Source organism: Salmo salar, chromosome ssa13, assembly GCF_905237065.1.
Source record: "Salmo salar chromosome ssa13, Ssal_v3.1, whole genome shotgun sequence".
NCBI lineage: Eukaryota > Metazoa > Chordata > Actinopteri > Salmoniformes > Salmonidae > Salmo > Salmo salar.
The window spans coordinates 20965289-20987490 of record NC_059454.1 but is presented as its reverse complement, the minus strand read 5'-3'; the positions used below and the strand labels follow the sequence as shown (position 1 = coordinate 20987490).

The 22202-nt window shown below is 41.8% G+C and overlaps 1 protein-coding gene across 2 annotated transcripts; it reads right to left on the bottom strand.

Moving 5' to 3' along the window:
• Positions 1-142: 142 nt before the first annotated feature.
• On the bottom strand, positions 143-14319 carry slmapb (sarcolemma associated protein b). 2 transcript variants are annotated; one of them, XM_014134900.2, is made up of 10 exons: positions 14019-14319; positions 13637-13693; positions 8704-8829; positions 8408-8482; positions 6914-7219; positions 5780-6029; positions 3621-3792; positions 2907-3041; positions 1548-1635; positions 143-1167 (listed from the first exon to the last, which is right to left on the bottom strand). In XM_014134900.2, the coding sequence occupies exons 2-9, from the start codon at positions 13683-13685 to the stop codon at positions 1552-1554; spliced, it is 1197 nt and encodes a 398-aa protein (XP_013990375.1). In that variant the 5' UTR covers positions 13686-13693; positions 14019-14319; the 3' UTR covers positions 143-1167; positions 1548-1551. The 2 variants fall into 2 exon arrangements, with proteins under 2 accessions (XP_013990375.1, XP_013990376.1); XM_014134901.2 differs by lacking the exon at positions 1548-1635.
• Positions 14320-22202: the final 7883 nt, after the last annotated feature.

The window sequence follows — 22202 nt, the reverse complement described above, 5'->3', positions numbered from 1 at the left end:
TCAACATGACTCACATACCATACTGTAAACATTGATTTCATACAGTCAATGAGAGGTTTCTACCAACCCAAACTTAACATGTGGCTCCACTTATTGTCTAATGTGGTACTATCAGGGTAATGGAGAAAAATAATCATGATCATGAGATTTAGAATGTTTAATTAAGGTCACAAAGTACATTTTAGAGCAAATAGTTTTACTTCACTTAAACTATACTATCACCTCTTATCTTTTTCAAATACAGTACATTTTGCACAATTATTTACATTGGAAAAAGCAATGCTTGAATTACAGTATATTTTCTGGTGAATTTAATTGGATGACAAATGAATTGATACTAGAGGTTTAAATTGCATGCAAACATTGATTCAAAAGGGAGGTAGGCCTACTGAATAGTCAACAGTTAACATCAAATTGAGGGGGAACTTCTAATGTTTTGGGCTCAAGATCATCATTAATCTCTGGGTATTCCTTAACCCTTTTTACCAGAATTATGTGAGTGAGTGTTTGCAAATGATCTAAGATCATTCACCATGTAGTCACACATAGCTTAGGCGTTGCAACGCAGAAAATTAAAGTTTAAGGTAAATTTACATATTTTACTGGACTCTAAAACAAAGAAAGTGTTTAAGGCAGTTGGACCTCGAAGACAGAAGGTCTTTCTGCAGTAATATTAAACATTATCAGTGAGGATAACAGTGTACAGTATCTTTAGCCTATATTCATTGTTGAAATCCTATGAGAAGATAGAGTCCTAATGTAAAACATAAAGAGAAAAACCAAAATGCATTTATGACTTTCTGAAATTATAACTTTAGGAAGATTGAACTTGTCTTTAATTGTACAGTATATTTGATATTCATTTCACAAATTTCTCTCCATCAATGAAACTATATAAGTATCCAACTAAAGTGCTCTCCTTGTTAAAACATCTGAACATGATTAAACAACTGAACAGATCAGGAGGCAATGAATTTAATAGGTTTAGTGTACAGAAGTCTGACCATATGTACGTATGTGTGCATGTTTGCACTCATATATCCGTGTGTGTGTGTGTGTGTGTGTGTGTGTGTGTGTGTCTCACACTCAGGTCCTGGCGTAGAGCATGGCAACAGTCATAGTCGCTACCACGGCAACTGCATGAGGCACCCAGACGATCCATCCACTCTGAAATAGGAAGTGACACAAACTGAAACACTGACCTCTGCACCGTCTGACAGGCTGCTCTAGCCCTTTAACAGCACCTGATTGACCAAAGCCGTCATGGAATGCACAGAGAACAATGACGGTTAAAAGCAACATGTTCACGTAGAGCAAGACAAGACAAAAATCAGCCCAGAGAAAGAGAGATTCATTAGATATTAATGATCTAGGCAAGAGGAGAAGATGTCATATTAGAAATGTTAGTTCTGTCATGGGGAGACATCGTATTTTCCTCAGTATTTCAGAGGAACGATAGAGACTTGAGATTTGTTTCATGCAGTGTGCTGACAGAGACAAACAATGCGAGATGTAGGCCGGGTTGACTGGACAGGAGTACGGTGTACCTTTCTACCACAATGCGCCGAAGCACCAATACAGCAAAGCCAGGATAAGGCCGATGAGTATGGCTTGGACAGGCAGCAATAGGGAGGTCTACAGGAGGGAAGGGATATAAAGACATCGTTGGGAATGGGCGAGTTTGACCCCAGGAGAGCGGGTCAACTCAGTGTATTAAACATTAGAAACACCTGCTCTTTCCATGACATTGACTGACCAGGTGAATCCAGTTTTATTTTTACATTTAACCTTTATTTAACTAGGCAAGTCAGTTTAGAACCAATTGTTATTTACTATGACGGCCTACTCCGGCCAAACCCGGACGACGCAGGGCCAATTGTGCGCCGCCCTATAGGACTCCCAATCACGACCGGATGTGATACAGCCTGGATTCAAACATGGTACTGTGGTGATGCTTCTTGCACTGAGATGCAGTGCCTTAGACCGCTGCGCCACTCAGGAAAGCTTAAAGCTATGATCCCTTATTAATGTCAATTGTTAAATCCATTTCAATCAGTGTATTTTAAATGGGAGGATTTTTAAGCCTGGAGACAATTGAGACATGGATTGTGTATGTGTGCCATTTAGAGGTTGAATGGGCAAGACAAAAGATTTAAGTGCCTTTGAACGGGGTATGGTAGTAGGTGCCAGGTGCACCGTTTTAAGTGTGTCAAAAACTGAAACGCTGCTGGGTTTTTCACACTCAACAGTTTCTCATGTGTATCAAGAATGGTCCCCCACCCAAAGGACATCAGCCAACTTGACAACTGTGGGAAGCATTGGAGTCAACATAGACCAACATCCCTGTGGAACGCTTTTAATACCTTGTAGAGTCCATGTCCTGACGAATTTAGGCTGTTCTGAGAGCAAAAGGGGATGCAACTCAATATCAGGAAGGTGTTCCTAATATTTTGTACACTCAGCGTATATTGATATTGGTACATAAAATACACAACACAATATGTATCTGACCATATTCTAACATACTACAAGCGTGTCCAAGCGTGTCTAAGTCTAGAAGCAATAATGAAGGGACAAGCGGGTTGGGAGGAGGGAGGGAGCAGTTGTGGTGTGATTAGAAATGCTCTGGTGAACACCTGTTGTATCCTGTGCACGTGGCAAAAAAACGGAAACTTTTCAACTTGAAACTCAAAGGAAGGGGTAGCCTGCTACTGGTGCTGCTTGAAGTCAATTTTATCTTAACTCATCTCAACATTTGAATTCAACTTAGAGATACTCTCAACTTCAACCCAACATTTCCAAAACATATATATTTACAGTATGCATGTTGAAGATGATTCATGCAATATTCCTCCCTCTTCTTAGTCGCAGTATATTTCTTTAAGTCTTGATAGTGGATAACTCACTTTGTTTCCTTTCTCCCGCAGCATTTTCAGGTCAGCTTTACACTCCTCAAGCTCATCCGTGATCGCCTGCTTTTCCTGTTCGGTCCTCTCAAACTTCTCCTTCAGGTCTGACAGCTCGGTCTGCGTCTCTTCGTACTGAAAATAGAGAGGTTATAAATATTACAGGGCATTCATAAAACATGCATAGTTTGAGCAACCGTAAGGCTTCTGTTTCAAATGGAATAAAATGGTGGTTGTAAAAGTCCAGGCCCTCATCTAATACTTTGAACAAATACTTCCTTCCTCCCTTCCATGAAGTGACCACTGGGCTAACAAGATAGGATTGTGATCATTATGGGTTCCATTATACACTTAAGCAATAAGGCCCAAGGGGGTGTGGTATATGGCCAATATACCATGGCTAAGGGCTGTTCTTATGCACGACGCAAAGCAGAGTGCCTGGACACAGCCCTTAGCCGTGGTATATTGGCCATATACCACAAACCCCTGAGGTGCCTTATTGCTATTATAAACTGGTTACCAAGGTAATTAGAGCAGGAAAAACAAATGTTTTGTCATACCCATGGTATACGGTCTGATATACCACAGCTGTCAGCCAATCAACATTCAGGTTTCAAATCACCCAGTTTATAATGTAGCTTTCATAGCCTATCCAGTCATGTCAGATCATAGATCACTTCATGGAAGGGAGGAAGACAGCATGCATGTGCCCACCTCTCTCTGCAGGTCCTTGGTGCGGCCGTCTGACTGGTCCAGCTGGCTCTGAAGTTTGGTGTTGTCCTGCTGGTGTCGCTCCTGCTGGACCTCCAGCCTCTTCTCCATCTCCCCCTGAGAGAGCTCCAGGGCCTTCAGAATGCTGCCCAGCTCAGCACTCTGGACACGCGAGCTGGGGGAGAGAGAGGGGGAAAGAGAGATGAAGAAGAGAGAGAGAGAGAGGAGAAAGATAGCGAGAGACAGAGGTTCAGGAACAGTGTTACTGTCAATGAATGATTTGTAGACCAATGTATTCTAATTGTGACCCTTTCAATGTCAAATGTATTGGTCTGTTAATGAGAGTGTGTATATATATACAGTGGGGAGAACAAGTATTTGATACACTGCCGATTTTGCAGGTTTTCCTACTTACAAAGCATGTAGAGGTCTGTAATTTTATCATAGGTACACTTCAACTGTGAGAGACGGAATCTAAAACAAAAATCTTAGAAAATCACATTGTATGATTTTTAAGTAAATAATTTGCATTTTATTGCATAAGTATTTGATACATCAGAAAAGCAGAACTTAATATTTGGTACAGAAACCTTTGTTTGCAATTACAGAGATCATACGTTTCCTGTAGTTCTTGACCAGGTTTGCACACACTGCAGCGGGGATTTTGGCCCACTCCTCCATACAGACCTTCAGGTTTCGGGGCTGTCGCTGGGCAATACGGACTTTCAGCTCCCTCCAAAAATGTTCTACTGGGTTCAGGTCTGGAGACTAGCTAGGCCACTCCAGGACCTTGAGATGCTTCTTACGGAGCCACTCCTTAGTTGCCCTGGCTGTGTGTTTCGGGTCGTTGTCATGCTGGAAGACCCAGCCACTACCCATATTCAATGCTCTTACTGAGGGAAGGAGGTTGTTGGCCAAGATCTCGCGATACATGGCCCCATCCATCCTCCCCTTAATACGGTGCAGTCGTCCTGTCCCTTTTGCAGAAAAGCATCCCCAAAGAATGATGTTTCCACCTCCATGCTTCACGGTTGGGATGGTGTTCTTGAGGTTGTGCTCATCCTTCTTCCTCCAAACACGGCGAGTGGAGTTTAGACCAAAAAGCTCTATTTTTGTCTCATCAGACCACATGACCTTCTCCCATTCCTCCTCTGGATCATCCAGATGGTCATTGGCAAACTTCAGACGGGCCTGGACATGCGCTGGCTTGAGCAGGGGGACCTTGCGTGCGCTGCAGGGTTTTAATCCATGACGTCGTAGTGTGTTACTAATGGTTTACTTTGAGACTGTGGTCCCAGCTCTCTTCAGGTCATTGACCAGGTCCTGACGTGTAGTTCTGGGCTGATCCCTCACCTTCCTCATGATCATTGATGCCCCACGAGGTGAGATGTTGCATGGAGCCCCAGACCGAGGGTGATTGACCGTCATCTTGAACTTCTTCCATTTTCTAATAATTGCACCAACAGTTGTTGCCTTCTCACCAAGCTGCTTGCCTATTGTCCTGTAGCCCATCCCAGCCTTGTGCAGGTCTACAATTTTATCCCTGATGTCCTTACATAGCTCTCTGGTCTTGGCCATTGTGGAGAGGTTGGAGTCTGTTTGATTGAGTGTGTGGACAGGTGTCTTTTACACAGGTAACGAGTTCAAACAGGTGCAGTTAATACAGGTAATGTGTGGAGAACAGGAGGGCTTCTTATTAAAGAAAAACTAACAGGTCTGTGAGAGCCGGAATTCTTACTGGTTGGTAGGTGATCAAATACTTATGTCATGCAATAAAATGCAAATGAATTACTAAAAAAAATCCTACAATGTCATTTTCTGGATTTTTCTTTTAGATTCCGTCTCTCACAGTTGAAGTGTACCTATGATAAAAAATGACAGACCTCTACATGCTTTGTAAGTAGGAAAACCTGCAAAATCGGCAGTGTATCAAATACTTGTTCTCCCCACTGTATATACATATATGTCTGTGTATGTCGGTGTGTGCACAAAAAAAAGAATGAAGGATAAATGGGCATTAGAGTAAGGGAGAGTTTGAGAGTGGCAGAGACAGGCGTGCAAATACTGGGACCATTTTTGAGTTGAGTTGAGCAACATCAAATCTGTGTAGGATGTTTAGGCACAGATACTCTTGCCAGTTGTGTTTCAGACTACAGACTGACCTGGCCAAATCCTTCTCTAGCTCCTTTTGCTTCTTCAGCATGGCCTCTTTCTCTGAGCGCATGACAGCACTCTCATTCTGTAGGTTCCCCTTCTCCTTCTGGTGAGCCCTGAGCAGTTCCTCCTTCTCTGCCCTGAGGGCAGCACTCTCCTTCTGGTGTGTATTCAGCACTTCCTGTTTCTCCAAGCGCAGGGATGACACCTCCCTCTGGAGGCTGGTGCACTCCCTCTGCATAGACTCCATTTCACCTGCTGTAGAAAACCATAGAGATGCTCAGACATGGCATTATATCACAGCCTGGGTGATAGTCTGTTTCTGCTTCAGCCAACTCCTTGATACTTTAAGTAAAACTATTTAGTCAGTCTATTCGGGGCTGGTTAGCTGCCCAAACTAAATTGATGTGGATATACTTTCACATGGATGCAACTTTGTGTACAAATGGTTTATAAATCACATAAATAACACTCATTATTACAGATAAACATTGTGTGTACAGAATATCAATATTTGTTATGTATTTTCTATGCACTGTATATGTAGCACCTTGCAGTGGTGGAAAAAGTACCCAATTGTCATACTTGAGTAAAAGTAAAGATACCTTAATAGAAAATTACTAAAGTAAAAAGTGAAAGACACCCAGTAAAACCCTACTTGAGTAAAAGTAAAAAAGTATTTGGTTTTAAATATACTTTACATATCAAAAGTAAATGTAATTGCTAAAATATTCCAAAGTATCAAAAGTAAAAGTATAAATAATTTCAAATTCCTTATATTAAGCAAACCAAATGGCACGATTTTCTGGAGAGCCAGGGGCACACTCCAACACTGAGACATAAAAAAAGCATGTGTTTAATGAGTCCGCCAGATTAGATGCAGTTGGGATGGCCAGGGATTTTCTCTTTAAGTGCGTGAATTAGACAATTTCTGTCCTGCTAAGCATTCAAAATGTAACAAGTACTTGTGGGTGTCAGGGAAAATGTATGGAATAAAAAGTACATTATTTTCTTCAGGAATGTAGTGAAGTAAAAGTAAGCCATCAAAAATATCAATAGTAAATTAAAGTACACATACCCCAAAAAACGACTTAAGTAGTACTTCAAAGTATTTTTACTTAAGAACTTTACACCACTGGTACCTTGTGACTCGGCAGCCTTCTGCCACTGCTTGCTCTGCTGCTGTAGGTCACCTTGCAGGCCGTTAATCTCACGCTCGTACTTGCTGGCTGTCTCTCGCCACTTCTCCATATCCTTGGAGACGGTTGCTAGGTTACCCTGGACCGTAGAGACCTCCCGCTTCCAATCGGCGGTGGCAGCATCAAGGGTGCGACGCAGCGTCTTCACTTCTTCTCGGGATCTGTGCAGTTCATCTTGTGAACTCAGGGAGGCGCTGTCTTTCTGTTCTCTAAGGACCCCCAGCTCGTCCTGTAGCTGTCGCAGCTGGCCTGCTCTCACAGAAGACAGTGGACAATTTTTAAGAATGAGAAGAGTTATATCAGGGCCGGTCCTTGCTGTTCTGCCCCAGCAAAATATATTTTCCATGTTTAAAATACATTGAAATCAGGTACATTTTCTGTTGACATTTTACATTTTTTGTCATTTTGCAGACTGTCTAAGAGTGACTTACAGGAGCAGTTAGGGTTAAGTGCCCTGCTCAAAGGCACATCAACAGATTTTCACCTACTCAGCTCAAGGATTCAAACCAGCAACCTTTCAGTTACTGGCCCAATGCTCTTAACCGCTAGGCTACCTGCCACCCATGAACTATTGCTTGCTCTAGTGGTTACCCTCAACAGCTCAGGAAACCTGGGCACATGGAAAAGGCTAATACTAACGTCAACACTTGCTACAGTGGTCCCTAACAGTAAGTCAGGCCTGGAGTGCCACCCCAGTATCCATGCCCCCGTCTCTGGCCAGGCAGAACCCAGCCATTGTGTCCGAAGGGCTGGGTGGGTCTGCCTTGGGGTCTGAAGCCATAGTGAGGAGGATGTGGAGGGCCGTTATATCCTTTACCGGGCCCCATCTTCTTCTGCTTGGGCACTGGAGGACGCCACAAAGGAGCAGCTGGGTAGATCACCTGGTATGTGTGGCAATTTCCCTGAGGCCACTATCCTCATCTGAGGATGAACCGGAGTGGTAGTCAGACGTCACCCTCTCCACAGCGCTGGTCACCTTCTTAGTCACATCCTCATCACTATCACTGTTCTGAATGAAAGCGATTTTCCAGACGTTGAAATGAAGCTCATTTTTGGTTCTGAATGAAAGTTTAAAATATGTAATTTATAGACGTCTATGTTTGGGCCAAATCAAGGCTGGTCCAGTTCGGACAAAATCTGAACCAAACATAGACATCTTTGGATGTGGAAATCAAGGCCAGTCCAGAACTGCACCAACAAAAGACATCCAAAAGGCGGTGAAGCTCTCTCTATCTCACAGGACTGAACCAACAACACAACTACACAAACTTTAACCACATATACAGTAGCCTAGATTCATGAACAGTCACGCATATAAACAAAAACCCAGCTCTACCCACACACATTCCTACACATTTCTCACACACCCCAAAAGTAATTCTAGTAAGGAAGATCCAAGGCAACTTCAAACACACACACACTTTGGTCTATAGCTACCGTGTAGGAGTTTCAACTGTTTTGCAGACTCGTCAGCTTGCTGCTTGTTGGCTCTCCTCTCCTCCTCCAGGAGACCTATAATGTATGACACAAATAATACAATAAGTTAACTATGAACATTCACTGCTGCAGCTGTTGTGAAGGTGTGTATGCTTGTGCCTGTTCTTTTAACTTTATACAGTATTGGGTAATGACTGTAAGTCGCTTTGGATAAAAGCGTCTGATAAATGGCATATATTACTATTATATTATAATCCACTGTTGTGTGAGTGTCATTCCCAAAGCTTTTCCATTACCTTGCAGTTCCATGCATTTCAGTTTTCCTGTGTTGGAGAGCTCCTGGGCCTCACGAAGCTCCTCGTTCAGATGCTTGATGACTTTCTCTGAGTCACTTGTTCCCGTGTTGGATCGGTTCATCTCATCTGGGAAAGGAATGGAGGTAAATACAGTGTTCAGCAGAGGACAGACCAACATGACAGGGTGGAGACTTACAGTGCACACGGAAAGTATTCAGACCCCGAGACATTTCCCTATTTTTTTACGTTACAGCTTTCTTCTAAAATTGATAAAATAATTTCCCCCCTCATTAATCTACACACAATACCCCATAATGACAAATACCCCATTTTTTGCAAATCTATAAAATATAAAAAACTGAACTATTACATTTACATAAGTATTCAGACCCTTTACTCAGTACTTTGTTGAAGCACCTTTGGCAGGGATTACAGCCTTCTTGGGTATGATTCTACAAGCTTGGCACACATGTATTTGGGGAGTTTCTCCAATTCTTCTCTGCAGATCCTCTCAAGCTCTTTCAGGTTGGATGGGGAGCGTCGCTGCACAGCTATTTTCAGGTCTCTCCAGAGATGTTAGATCAGGTTCAAGTCCGGGCTCTGTCTGTGCCACTCAAGGACATTCAGATACTTGTCCCGAAGCCACTCCTGCATTGTCTTGGCTGTGTGCTTAGGGTCGTTACCCATTCACCCCAGTCTGAGATCCTTAGCGCTCTGGAGCTGGTTTTCATCAAGAATTTCGCAGTACTTTGCTTCGTTCATCTTCCCCTCGATCCTGACTAATCTGCCAGCCCCTGCTACTGAAAAACATCCCCACAGCATGATGCTGCCACCACCATGCTTCACCGTACAGTTGGTGCCAGGTTTCCTCCAGACGTGACGCTTGGCTTTCAGGCCAATCTTGGTTTCAAGCTTGGTTTCATCAGACCAGAGTATCTTGTTTCTCATGGTCTGAGAGTCTTTAGGTGCCTTTTGGCAAACCCCAAGCGGGCTGTCATGTGCATTTTACTAAGGAGTGGCTTCCGTCTGGCCTTCTGGAAGGTTGTCCTTCTGGAAGGTTCTCCCATCTCCACAGAGGAACTCTGGACCTCTGTCAGAGTGACCATTGGGTTCTTGGTCACGTCCGTGATCATGGCCCTTCTCCTCCGATTGTTCAGTTTGGCCTGGGGGCCAGCTCTAGAAAGAGTCTTGGTGGTTCCAAACTTCTTCCATTTAAGAATGATGAAGGCCACTGTGTTCTTGGACCTTCAATGCTGCAGAAATGTTTTGATACCCTTCCCCACATCTGTGCCTCTACACAATCCTATCTCGGAGCTCTACAAACAATTCCTTCAACCTCATGGCTTGATTTTTGCTCTGACATGCACTGTGGGACCTTATATAGACAGGTGTACGCCTTTCCAAATCATGTCCAATCAATTGAATTTACCACAGGTGAACTCCAATCAAGTTGTAGAAACATCTCAAGGATGATCAATGGAAACAGGATCAGTGGTGGATAAAGTACCCAATTGTCATACTTGAGTAAAAGTAAAGATACCTTAAAAGAAAATGACTCAAGTAAAAGTGGAAGTCACCCAGTAAAATACAACTTGAGTAAAAGTCTAAAAGTATTTGGTTTTAAATGTACTTAAGTATCAAAAGTAAATGTAATCGCTAAAATATACTTAAGTATCAAAAGTAAAAGTAAAAGTATAAATCATTTCAAATTCCTTAAATTAAGCAAACCAGATGGCACAATTTTCTATATTTTTTTAATTAACAGATAGCCAGGGGCACACTTCAACACTCAGACATCATTTACAAATGAAGCATTTGTGTTTAGTGAGTCTGCCAGATCAGAGGCAGTAGGGATGACACGGGATGTTCTCTTGATAAGTGCGTGCATTAGACAATTTTCCTGTCCTGCTAAGCATTCAAAATGTAACTAGTACTTTTGGGTGTCAGGGAAAATGTAAGGAGTAAGAAGTACATTATTTTGTTTAGGAATGTAGTGGAGTAAAAGTAAAAGTCGTCAAAAATATAAATAGTAAAGTAAAGTACAGATACCCCCAAAAACTACTTAGTACTTTAAAGTATTTTTACTTAAGTACTTTACACCACTGAACAGGATGCACCTGAGCTCAATTTTGAGTCTCATAGCAAAGGGTCTGAATACTTACACTAAGGCCTTTCTGTTTTTAATATTTTATAAATGTGCAAAAATTTCAAAAGCCTGTTTTTGCTGTTTTGCCCGATTTATTCCATTTTAGAATAAGGCTATAGTCAAGGGGTCTGAATACTTTCCCAATCCACTGTATCTACAGTAGGGGCAAAAGAGGACAAATATTCTCATAAAATTATAAATGACTGACATTAGCCACATGTGGTCTGGTACTTTCTATGACCCTCGTTAGGCCTTTGCGAGATTCCAAAGCTAATGTCAAACTTGACTGAATGTCTGACTCTCTGGACTATTTTGCCTCCCCACTTCCGGCCAACAGATTACATTTAGCCATGGATGAAATGTGAGATAATTTCCCAAGATAACCAAAAATTTGACTATTACATAAACTAATTACATCCCAAAAATAGAATAATTAATAATGTCATCTGAACTCATGTATTGGGGTCCCCTTATATTAGCGGGCACTTATAGTAGTCAAGCCCTTTGATGTACCCTCAAAGTAATCACATTTCTCACAGTTTCAAAGCAATGACCTCTACTGACTATGGTTTCATAGGTCGAAAAGATGACCCGTAGAGAAAGCAACGCATAACTCTCTCTCAAAATAGACGGAATAAAGCCCAGCTAAAACTCTTCTTCTAATCTGCCAGGGCTGTAAAAAGAGACGACCTCATCCTAGATCAAGCATTTGGCAGAGGCCAAAACAAGACGCCATAACAGATGGAGCCTGTGCACCATAAATGGAGATATCAGAGGGCTATGACATCACTGTGGCAGACACTGTATCAGTGCAGAAACTAACAATATGGGTGTTTCAGATTACATACATGCACACACAACCTCTCACACTCGCTAGCTCATTTAAATACACATGTGCAAACGTTACTGTGGAATATTAGCTTTGACATCAAACCAGAGAACTAATCAGAGATGTTAGTTATGCTAATAAATGTCCATAAACAAAGCAGTGTTTAGAGTCTGCTGGAGGCTGGTGGTGCACCCCCCCCCTGTTCAGGCACATGACCTCCCACTGTGTGTGAAGACAGGGAGGAATGCTCTGGCCTCTATCTGAGAGAGTGCATGTGTGTGTTTGTGTGTGTGTGCATGTGTGTGCATGTCTGTAAATGGCTGAATGAGCATAAGAACGTGTGTAGGTGTGTGTATGGATGTTTGCGCGGAGCATATGTCAGGAGCTGAGTGAGTTTCGCTGTGTGTGTTTCTCTGAGGAAATGGATTCTTCGTGAGGAGCTGAGTGAGGTTAAATGTGTCAGTGTCTGTGAGAGAGCGATAGAAACAGAGATAGAAAGCAAGAGAGAGGGAGAGAGAGAAAGCAAGAGAGAGAGAAAGCAAGATAGAGAGAGAGAAAGCAAGAGAGGGAGAGAGATAGAGAGGCTGTGTGTGTGAGAGAATGTGTCTGATAGTAACAGGATGTGTTAGAGCAGGGGTGTCAAACATATGGCCTGTGGGCCCAAAAAAATACAAATAAAAAACTATATTTAATTTAAAATAACTAAAACCAAATTGAAACTGTGTACAAATTATAATGGACCTACCATACCGTTTTCTGACTGTGTTCAGCTCGCTATGCAAATTCTGACCGCGAGGAAATATAACCAATTTTCAGTGCGGCCCTCCGGATCTCGTTAAAAACCGAACACGGCCCCCGGAATGTATTTTTTTGTTGACATCCCTATGTTAAAGGTTTATCTGTCACTGACACATCATGGTTGGCCATTCATTCTTGGGATATTTGGTGTCATCAAATGATGCCGGATGAAAAAACACAACTATGGAATATTCCTTTCTACGTCTAAAAATATTTCTCAGACTTGCTGGTTCATCGACCATTACGTTCCCTCATAGGCACCACAGAATGAATGTAATGAGAATCCTTCTAACCCTTTTTCTATTTTTACATCTCATCATGCTGAAGGCTATAGCCGTTATGCTCCATCCACCCTAATGTCTAAGCCCGCTACCATTGTGGCAGCCATTCAAAACTGAGTCAGAGGCTTCATGATTCCCTGATCGGTACTGTATTTGTACACATTAACACTCACAAAGAAATCTTCTGGTCTAGGCCTGATGCTTTGGATTACAGCTACATAATGTACTGCAGGTGTAATGATTCCTATGTTATAAGGGTAACTTCATATTATAAAGCTCTGATGAGATTTACACTATAAACTGGGAAAAAAGATAGCCCTAAAGTCAAATGTGTTATTGTTGTTATGGTGAATAGCCAATGTGTTCTGTATAGCCTATGTGACTAGTGGCATTACTAATTAATTGATCATGCACAATTGATTCACTCACAGACATGCATCAGAAACATACACAAGGTACTCGTGTCCTCTCTCAAATGTTATTCTCTTGTTAGAATTGGTTGTCAATCCCGTCAACCTAAATGTTAATACTGTCATTTAACAGTCATTTGAGTTGATCCCTAATGTATTAAAGGCTCCTTAAGATTACGGTTTGATTCCACTTGAAACCAGAGAACTGTGGCCCTAAACACAATGCCTTTTATAGCAATGTGAGCTCTTAAATGTCCTGTTTCCACACCCAGTCTTTCCTTTACAAAGTCTCTCTCTCTTTGACCCTTTCCTCCTCACTCGGCAACGAGGTCCGGGATGACTTGCACAAGTCAGTAATAGAATAGGAGGTGACTGGTTAGAGACATCAGAACTGATCTAACAGATCCCGGTCAGTTATTATAATCTGTCCAATTACATGTAATAAGAATAAAGAGAAGGTCTCACTCACCTTTAATGAGTGAGACCTTCATGGGTTCTTTCAGCTCCTGGTGATCCATTTGCTTATCTGCAAAAAAGGATACATTATCATTTCATATGAGTACAGTGACTTTGCAAACAGTTCGGGGTGAGAGATGAGCTAACTTGAGAATAAAATATTGACAAGATATCATAGCAGAAGAAGAAATCAATAACATAACATATGAAGCACAAGACTGAAAAATGTAATTGAATGTGAAATGAATGTGCATACAACATACATTGAGGACTTTATGAAGATATGTTGTATTACAATTCTATGAAAGGAATTAAAAATGAAAGGATAATAATTGAAAATAATAAAGCCTATATAAGTACATTACATTTCAAAACATATAATAATGTGATATTACCTCAGGTCAGGTGTTCTCTGCTATTATCAGTGCTGGGGCTACAGCAGTCCCTGGCATGAAGAATTCTTTCCAACTATCTGATTTTTCAGATGCGAAATGGAATAGTCCATCTGAAGAGGGGGACATCAAATGCAATAACAAAGACTATCCATCAGACTGCCAAGCTATTTTCCAAGGCATGTTAGGAAAAGAACCACTGGTACAGTAAAAATGACTGGTTGATTACCTTGAGGGTAGTCAAAATCTAATGATAGAGGTCATCCAGATCAAAACAATAATTGTCACAAATAGTCCCCCCTCTTCATGGTGGAGGGTCCCAGTCTTTCCACACTAGGTCATGAATCTGACTAGGGCATCTCGGAAGCTGCAGCTGCATACTGAAACAGAGGGAGGTTTTGTTCAGGGAATGAGCTGCTCCCAGGCCAGTTGGTACTGATGTAGAAATGGGGGCTTAGCCTAACAATAGGACCTTCCAATGTGAGATTGTGTGAGAGTGGGTAGTGTGTGAGTGTATGAGTTTCTGAGTGTGTGTGTGTATGTGTGTCTGTGTGTGTGTGCCCTTGATATGCCAAGTAGGGCACTGCCATTTCCCTTTAATTTAACTCCATGCTGACCATATGTTTCCATAAGGATAAATTATGTGGCAACATTTTGAGCTCTGAAAGGGGTACTGTTGACAATGAAAGCAGGACATAGAATTAACAGAAACAAATGATGTGGAGTATGACATAATATAAACTGGTGTAATGTTAGAAGTGGAGAATGCAACTAATACACTGAACTAATGTCGTGTGACATTACAAAGGTTAGGAGGCTTTGCCAGAAGTTCAGAATGGGACAGAATAATAAAAGAGATTTAGCAAAACCACAGAGACTAATCTAGGAAATCCACGAATGAGGGAAATACTGCCAGTACACTTCCCTGATACATGTGTAAATATTGTAATATAAATTGTGCATTATTTTATTATACTTATGCTAAAACATTTTATTATTTCTTATTGTTGTTGCATTGTCGATAAGGAACCTGCAAGTAAGCATTTCATCGGACAGTGTATACCACGTGTATCCTGTACATTCAACTAATAAAACATGAAACTACACAGTCTCAAGGACAACCTAGAGAACTGTGACCAAAACAGAATGAAAAAAATAAAACGTAAATACCCCAGGATAATACTGCCACTCTGGTGTGTGTGTGTGTGACAACCAAGTACTGTGACTTCCACGGTACTACAACGTTTTTCCTCCTAGACTGAATGGATACGTTTGATCATCCATGTACAGATGAGTATAAATGAAGAAGGGAGTTAATAAAATATTTCCTGTAGGGACCCAAGTTTTTTCTGACCATGTGATGTGACCTAATTAAAGGGTTGAACTAGGGCCCAGTTTGTTCTAGTCAGGTCATGTGGTTACCCTTAAACATGTAACTAAATCTGTATTAGGCCCTACCAGATCAATAAAATCTCATCAATGTCCACTTTTATACAACTTATACTGTATTGTCTTTATGCTGGAGACACACAATATATGTTTTTATATTTCCTGGAAGTATCCTGTGAGAAAAGGTAGAAAAGCAAAAGAGGTAGAAAAGCAAGAGTGCTCTTATACATAGGCCTACAGAATAGTATGAACAAAAAAAACTAGGAAAAAGAACAAGGTCACTTCAATTAATTTCCCAGTTGAACCATTTGGGAGTGTCTTATGATGAGATTTTGTAGAACTATCGCTAGAAAAACTCAAGACTAAGTAATCTCAAAAAATCCCTTCTTAATAATGAATGCATGAATCCCAAACAAAACCAATATTTTTATCCTTTCTTCAACAATCTAAATATCTTCATTAACCCACTACCAAACCCCTTTTTTTCTGTGCTAGTCGAGGAAGCGACAATAAGGTATAAGCCTGCGTCAATATTAGACAGAGGAAGAACTCAATTTCATATAGGCCTGTCTACCCCCTTTATTAGTGTCCTCATTCCAGCGATCTCCACTGAACCCTGGCCTGAAGGGCCAGCATCATACTGCCCCCTTTTTCTCTCTCTCACAGATGAACCATCAGACAGGCAAAGCATCAATACATGACTAAGATTGTATCCTACTACACTGGCTCTGATGCTCGCCGGATGTGGCAGGGCTTGAAAAATATTACGTACTACAAAGGGAAACCCAGAGGCGAGCTGCCCAGTGACGCGAGCCTACCAGACGAGCTAAATGCCTTTTATGCTAGCTTCGAGGCAAGCAACACTGAAGCATGCATGAGAGCACCAGCTGTTCCAGACGATTGTGTGATCATGCTCTCCGTAGCCGATGTGAGCAAGATCTTTAAACAGGTCAACATTCAAAGGCCGCAGGGCCAGACGGATTACCAGGACGTGTACTCCGAGCATGCGCTGACCAACTGGCAAGTGTCTTCACTGACATATTCAACCTCTCCCTGTCTGAGTCTGTAATACCAACATGTTTCAAGCAGACCATTGTCCCTGTGCCCAAGAACACTAAGGTAACCTGCCAAAATGATTACCGCGCAGTAGCACTCACGTCGGTAGCCATGAAGTGTTTTGAAAGGCTGGTCATGGCTCACATCAACACCATCATGCCGGATACCCTAGACCCACTCCAATTCGCATACCGCCCTAACAGTTCCAAAGATGACGCAATCTCAATTGCACTGCACACTGCCCTTTCCCACCTGGACAAAAGGAACACCTATATGAGAATGCTGTTCATTGACTACAGCTCAGCGTTCAACACCATAGTGCCCACAAAGCTCATCACTAAGCTAAGGACACTAGGACTAAACACCTCCCTCTACAACTGGATCCTGGACTTCCTGATGGGCTGCCCCCAGGTGGTAAGGGTAGGTAACAACATATCTGCGATGCTGATCCTCAATATTGGGACCCATCAGGGATGCGTGCTTAGTCCCCTCCTGTACTCCCTGTTCACCCACGACTGTGTGGCCAAGCATGACTCACCATCATTAAGTTTGCTGACGACACAACAGTGGTAGACCTGATCACCGACAACGATGAGACAGCCTATAGGGAGGATGTCAGAGACCCGACAGTGTGGTGCTAGGACAATAACGAGACAACAACCTCTCAATGTGAGCAAGACAAGCGAGTTGATCGTGGACTATAGGAAAAGGAGGGCCAAGCAGGACCCCATTAACATTGATGGGGTTGAAGTGGAATGGGTCGAGAGTTTCAAGTTCCTTGGTGTCCACATCACCAATGAACTATAATGGTCCAAACACACCAAGATGGTTGTGAAGAGGGCATAACAACACTGATTCCCCCTCAGGAGGCTGAAAAGATTTGGCATGGGTCCACAGATCCTCAAAAGGTTCTACAGCTGCACCATTGAGAGCATCCCGACCAGTTGCATCACCGCCTGGTATGGCAACTGCTTGGCATCTGACTGTAAGGTGCTATAGAGTGTCATGACTCTTTCTCCTTTGTGAGGATCAAAGGTGCCAGATCAACTTGGCACATGGCTGACAGATAGCCAGACCCCCACTCTCCCACAGGAGAGGAGAGTGGGAGTTGGGCCGGTTTTATGACTTAACAGCCGGTCATAAATAGTTTGCAGAAACTCTCCTTCCTTGCCCTGCAGTATTGGGAAAGAAATTCCTTTATCTACAGAAGACCTTTGCCGCCAAAAACTCTAACGGCCAAAGAATTAACTTTGGAACAATATTCATAAGACAGGAATGGTAAGAACGGTCCGTTAGGATCTAAAGAACAATCCTGTCATATGGTTTATTATTTTGTGATGTCATTAAGGACGGTATGACAAAGTTACTGTAACTCTGAAAGTGTACAAATCCTATGTATCAAATGTTGTTTAAAATATATGATTAACCTCTCTAGGGTCGGTGGGACGAAATCGTCCCACCTACGTAACAGCCAGTGGAATCCTGTGGCGCGTTATTCAAATACCTTAGAAATGCTATTACTTCAATTTCTCAAACATATGACTATTTTACACCATTTTAAAGACAAGACTCTCGTTAATCTAACCACACTGTCCGATTTCAAAAAGGCTTTACAACGAAAGCAAAACATTAGATTATGTCAGCAGAGTACCCAGCCAGAAATAATCAGACACCCATTTTTCAAGCTAGCATATAATGTCACATAAACCCAAACCACAGCTAAATGCAGCACTAACCTTTGATGATCTTCATCAGATGACACACCTAGGACATTACGTTATACAATACATGCATGTTTTGTTCAATCAAGTTCATATTTATATCAAAAACCAGCTTTTTACATTAGCATGTGACGTTCAGAACTAGCATACCCCCCGCAAACTTCCGGTGAATTTACTAAATTACTCACGATAAACGTTCACAAAAAACATAACAATTATTTTTAGAATTATAGATACAGAACTCCTTTATGCACTCGCTATGTCCGATTTTAAAATAGCTTTTCGGTGAAAGCACATTTTGCAATATTCTGAGTAGATAGCCTGGCATCACAGGGCTAGCTATTTAGACACCCACCAAGTTTAGCCCTCACCAAAGTCAGATTTACTATAACAAAAATGTTATTACCTTTGCTGTTCTTCGTCAGAATGCACTCCCAGGACTTCTACTTCAATAACAAATGTTGGTTTGATTCAAAATAATCCATAGTTATGTTCAAATATCCTCTGTTTTGTTTGTGCGTTCAAGACACTATCCGAAGTGTAAAGAAGGGTGACACGCACAACGCGTTTCGTGACAAAAAATTCTAAATATTCCATTACCGTACTTCGAAGCATGTCAACCGCTGTTTAAAATCAATTTTTATGCCATTTTTCTCGTAAAAAAGTGATAATATTCCGACCGGGAATCTGCGTTTTAGTACAAAGAGAGAGAAAATAAAAACATGGGGTCGCCTTGTGCACGCGCCTCAGTCTCATAGTACTCTGACCGACCACTATCCAAACGCGCTAATGTTTTTCAGCCAGGGGCTGCCTCGACATCATTCAGCTTTTTCCCGGGTTCTGAGAGCCTATGGGAGCCGTAGGAAGTGTCACGTTACAGCAAAGATCCCAAGTTTTCAATAAAAAGAGTCAAGAAGCTCAAGGAATGGTCAGAGAGGGCACTTCCTGTACAGAATCTTCTCAGGTTTTTGCCTGCCATATGAGTTCTGTTATACTCACAGACACCATTCAAACAGTTTTAGAAACTTTAGGGTGTTTTCTATCCAAAGCCAATAATTATATGCATATTCTAGTTTCTGGGCAGTAGTAATAACCAGATTAAATCGGGTACGTTTTTTATCCGGCCGTGTAAATACTGCCCCCTAGCCCTAATAGGTTAAATATGAAAATACTTTTGTGAAGATAGCAATGTGATTTTAGCCTTCTAAATGAGATAATTGCTTTTCATATAAACTTGTGCCCAGTCAGTAGCCATGCCCAAGTGAGCTCAGAGTTCGTGTCAGCATGACGGAATGCCCCCTTTGGCCAGAGTTTTTAAAAACCCCCCCTACAAAATGTACATTAGACCATCCTGACATACAGCGTGAGCTGAACCTTACAAAGTGGTTTAAACTCTACAGACCAGAAAACACTCTTGAGCGGCTAGATGTTCTTTACCATTCGGCCATCAGATTTGCCACCAATGCTCCTTATAGGACACATCACTGCACTCTATACTCCTCTGTAAACTGGTCATCTCTGTATACCCGTCGCAAGACCCACTGGTTGATGCTTATTTATAAAACCCTCTTAAGCTTCACTCGGCCCTATCTGAGATACCTACTGCAGCCCTCATCCTCTAAAGACAACACCCATTCTGCCAATCACATTCAGTTAAAGGTCCCCAAAAAACACACATCCCTGGGTCGCTCCTCTTTTCAGTGTGCTCCAACTAGCGACAGGAACGAGCTGCAAAAAAAAGAAATACTAAAACTGGAAGGTTTTATCTCCATCTCTTCATTCAAAGACTCAATCATGGACACTCTTACTGACAGTTGTGGCTGATTTGCGTGATGTATTGTTGTCTCTACCTTCTTGCTTTTGTCTGTGCCCAATAAAGTTTGTACCATGTTTTGTGCTGCTACCATGTTGTGCTGCTGCCATGTTGTGTTGCTACCATGTTGTTGTCATGTGGTGTTGCTGCCATGCTACGTTGTTGTCTTAGGTCTCTCTTTATGTAGTGTTGTGGCGTCTCTTGTCGTGATGTGTGTTTTGTCCTATATACAGTTGAAGTCGGAAGTTTACATACACCTTAGCCAAATACATTTGAACTCAGTTTTTCACAATTCCTGACATTTAATCCAAGTAAAAATTCCCTGTCTTAGGTCAGTTAGGATCACCACTTTATTGTAAGAATGTGAAATGTCAGAATACTAGTAGAGAGAATGATTTCTTTCATCTTTTATTTTTTTCATCACATTCCCAGTGGGTCAGAAGTTTACATACACTCAATTAGTATTTGGTAGCATTGCCTTTAAGTTGTTTACCTTAGGTCAAACGTTTCGGGTGGCCTTCCACAAGCTTCCCACAATAAGTTGGGTGAATGTTGGCCCATTCCTCCTGACAGAGCTGGTGTAACTGTGTCAGGTTTGTAGGCCTCCTCACTCGCACACGCTTTTTCAGTTCTGCCCACAAATATTCTATGGGATTGAGGCCAGGGCTTTGTGATGGCCACTCCAATACCTTGACACTGTTGTCCTTAGGCCATTTTGACAACTTTGGATGTATGCTTGGGGTCATTGTCAATTTGGAAGACGCATTTGCGACCAAGCTTTAACTTCCTGACTGATGTCTTGAGATGTTGCTTCAATATATCCACATCATTTTCCATCCTCATGATGCCATCTATTTTGTGAAGTGCACCAGTCCCTCCTGCAGCAAAGCACACCCACAACATAATGCTGCCACCCCCGTGCTTCACGGTTGGGATGGTGTTCTTCGGCTTGCAAGCCTCCCCCTTTTTCCTCCAAACATAACGATGGTCATTATGGCCAAACAGTTCTATTTTTGTTTCATCAGACCAGAGGACATTTATCTAAAAAGTATGATTTTTGTCCCCATGTGCAGTTGCAAACCGTAGTCTAGCTTTTTTTATGGCGGTTTTGGAGCAGTGGCTTCTTCCTTTCTGAGAGGCCTTTCACGTTATGTGACTCGTTTTACTGCGGATATAGATACTTTTGTACCTGTTTCCTCCAGCATCTTCACAAGGTCCTTTGCTGTTGTTCTGGGATTGATTTGCACTTTTCGCACCAAAGTACGTTCATCTCTAGGAGACAGAACGCGTCTCCTTCCTGAGGGGTATGACGGCTGCGTGGACCCATGGTGTTTATACTTGCATACTATTGTTTGTACTGATGAACGTGGTACATTCAGGTGTTTGTAAATTGCTCCCAAGGATGAACCAGACTTGTGGGGATCTACAATTTTTTTTTCTGAAGTCTTGGCTGATTTCTTTTGATTTTCCCATGATGTCAAGCAAAGAGGCACTGAGTTTGAAGGTGGGCCTTGAAATACATCCACAGGTACACCTCCAATTGACTCAAATGAGGTCAATTAGCCTATCAGAAGCTTCTAAAGCCGTGACATCATTTTCTGGAATTTTACAAGCTGTTTAAAGGCACAGTCAATTTAGTGTAAACTTCTGGAATTGTGATACAGTGAATTATAAATGAAATAATCTGTCTGTAAACAATTGTTGGAAAAATTACTTCTGTCATGCACAAAGTAGATGTGCTAACCGACTTGCCAAAACTAACGTTTGTTATCAAGAAATTTGTGGAGTGTTTGAAAAACGAGTTTTAATGACTCCAACCTAAGTGTATGTAAACTTCCGACTTCAACTGTATATATTTTTTAATCCCAGCCCCCCATCCTCGCAGGAGGCCTTTTACCAGGCCCTCATTGTAAATAAGAATTTGTTCTTCACTGACTTGCCTAGTTAAATAAAGGTACGAAAAAAAACATTGGTGCCACAAACGAGAGAAAACGACGATGTGCACATCCGCGAAAAAAAGTGTGCTGTTGATTAGCTATTGTCAGATAAAAAAAATCTATATGTTTTCTATCGACTAAGAGAGCTTCATAAACTGTTTATTCGATTGTGGGGTTTGAATAGTGTGAGAAGTCAACAACATATTTGGTGAGAATCACAACATATGGTACAAAGTCAATTCTATTCTAGGGACAGTTTTCAATTTTAGCA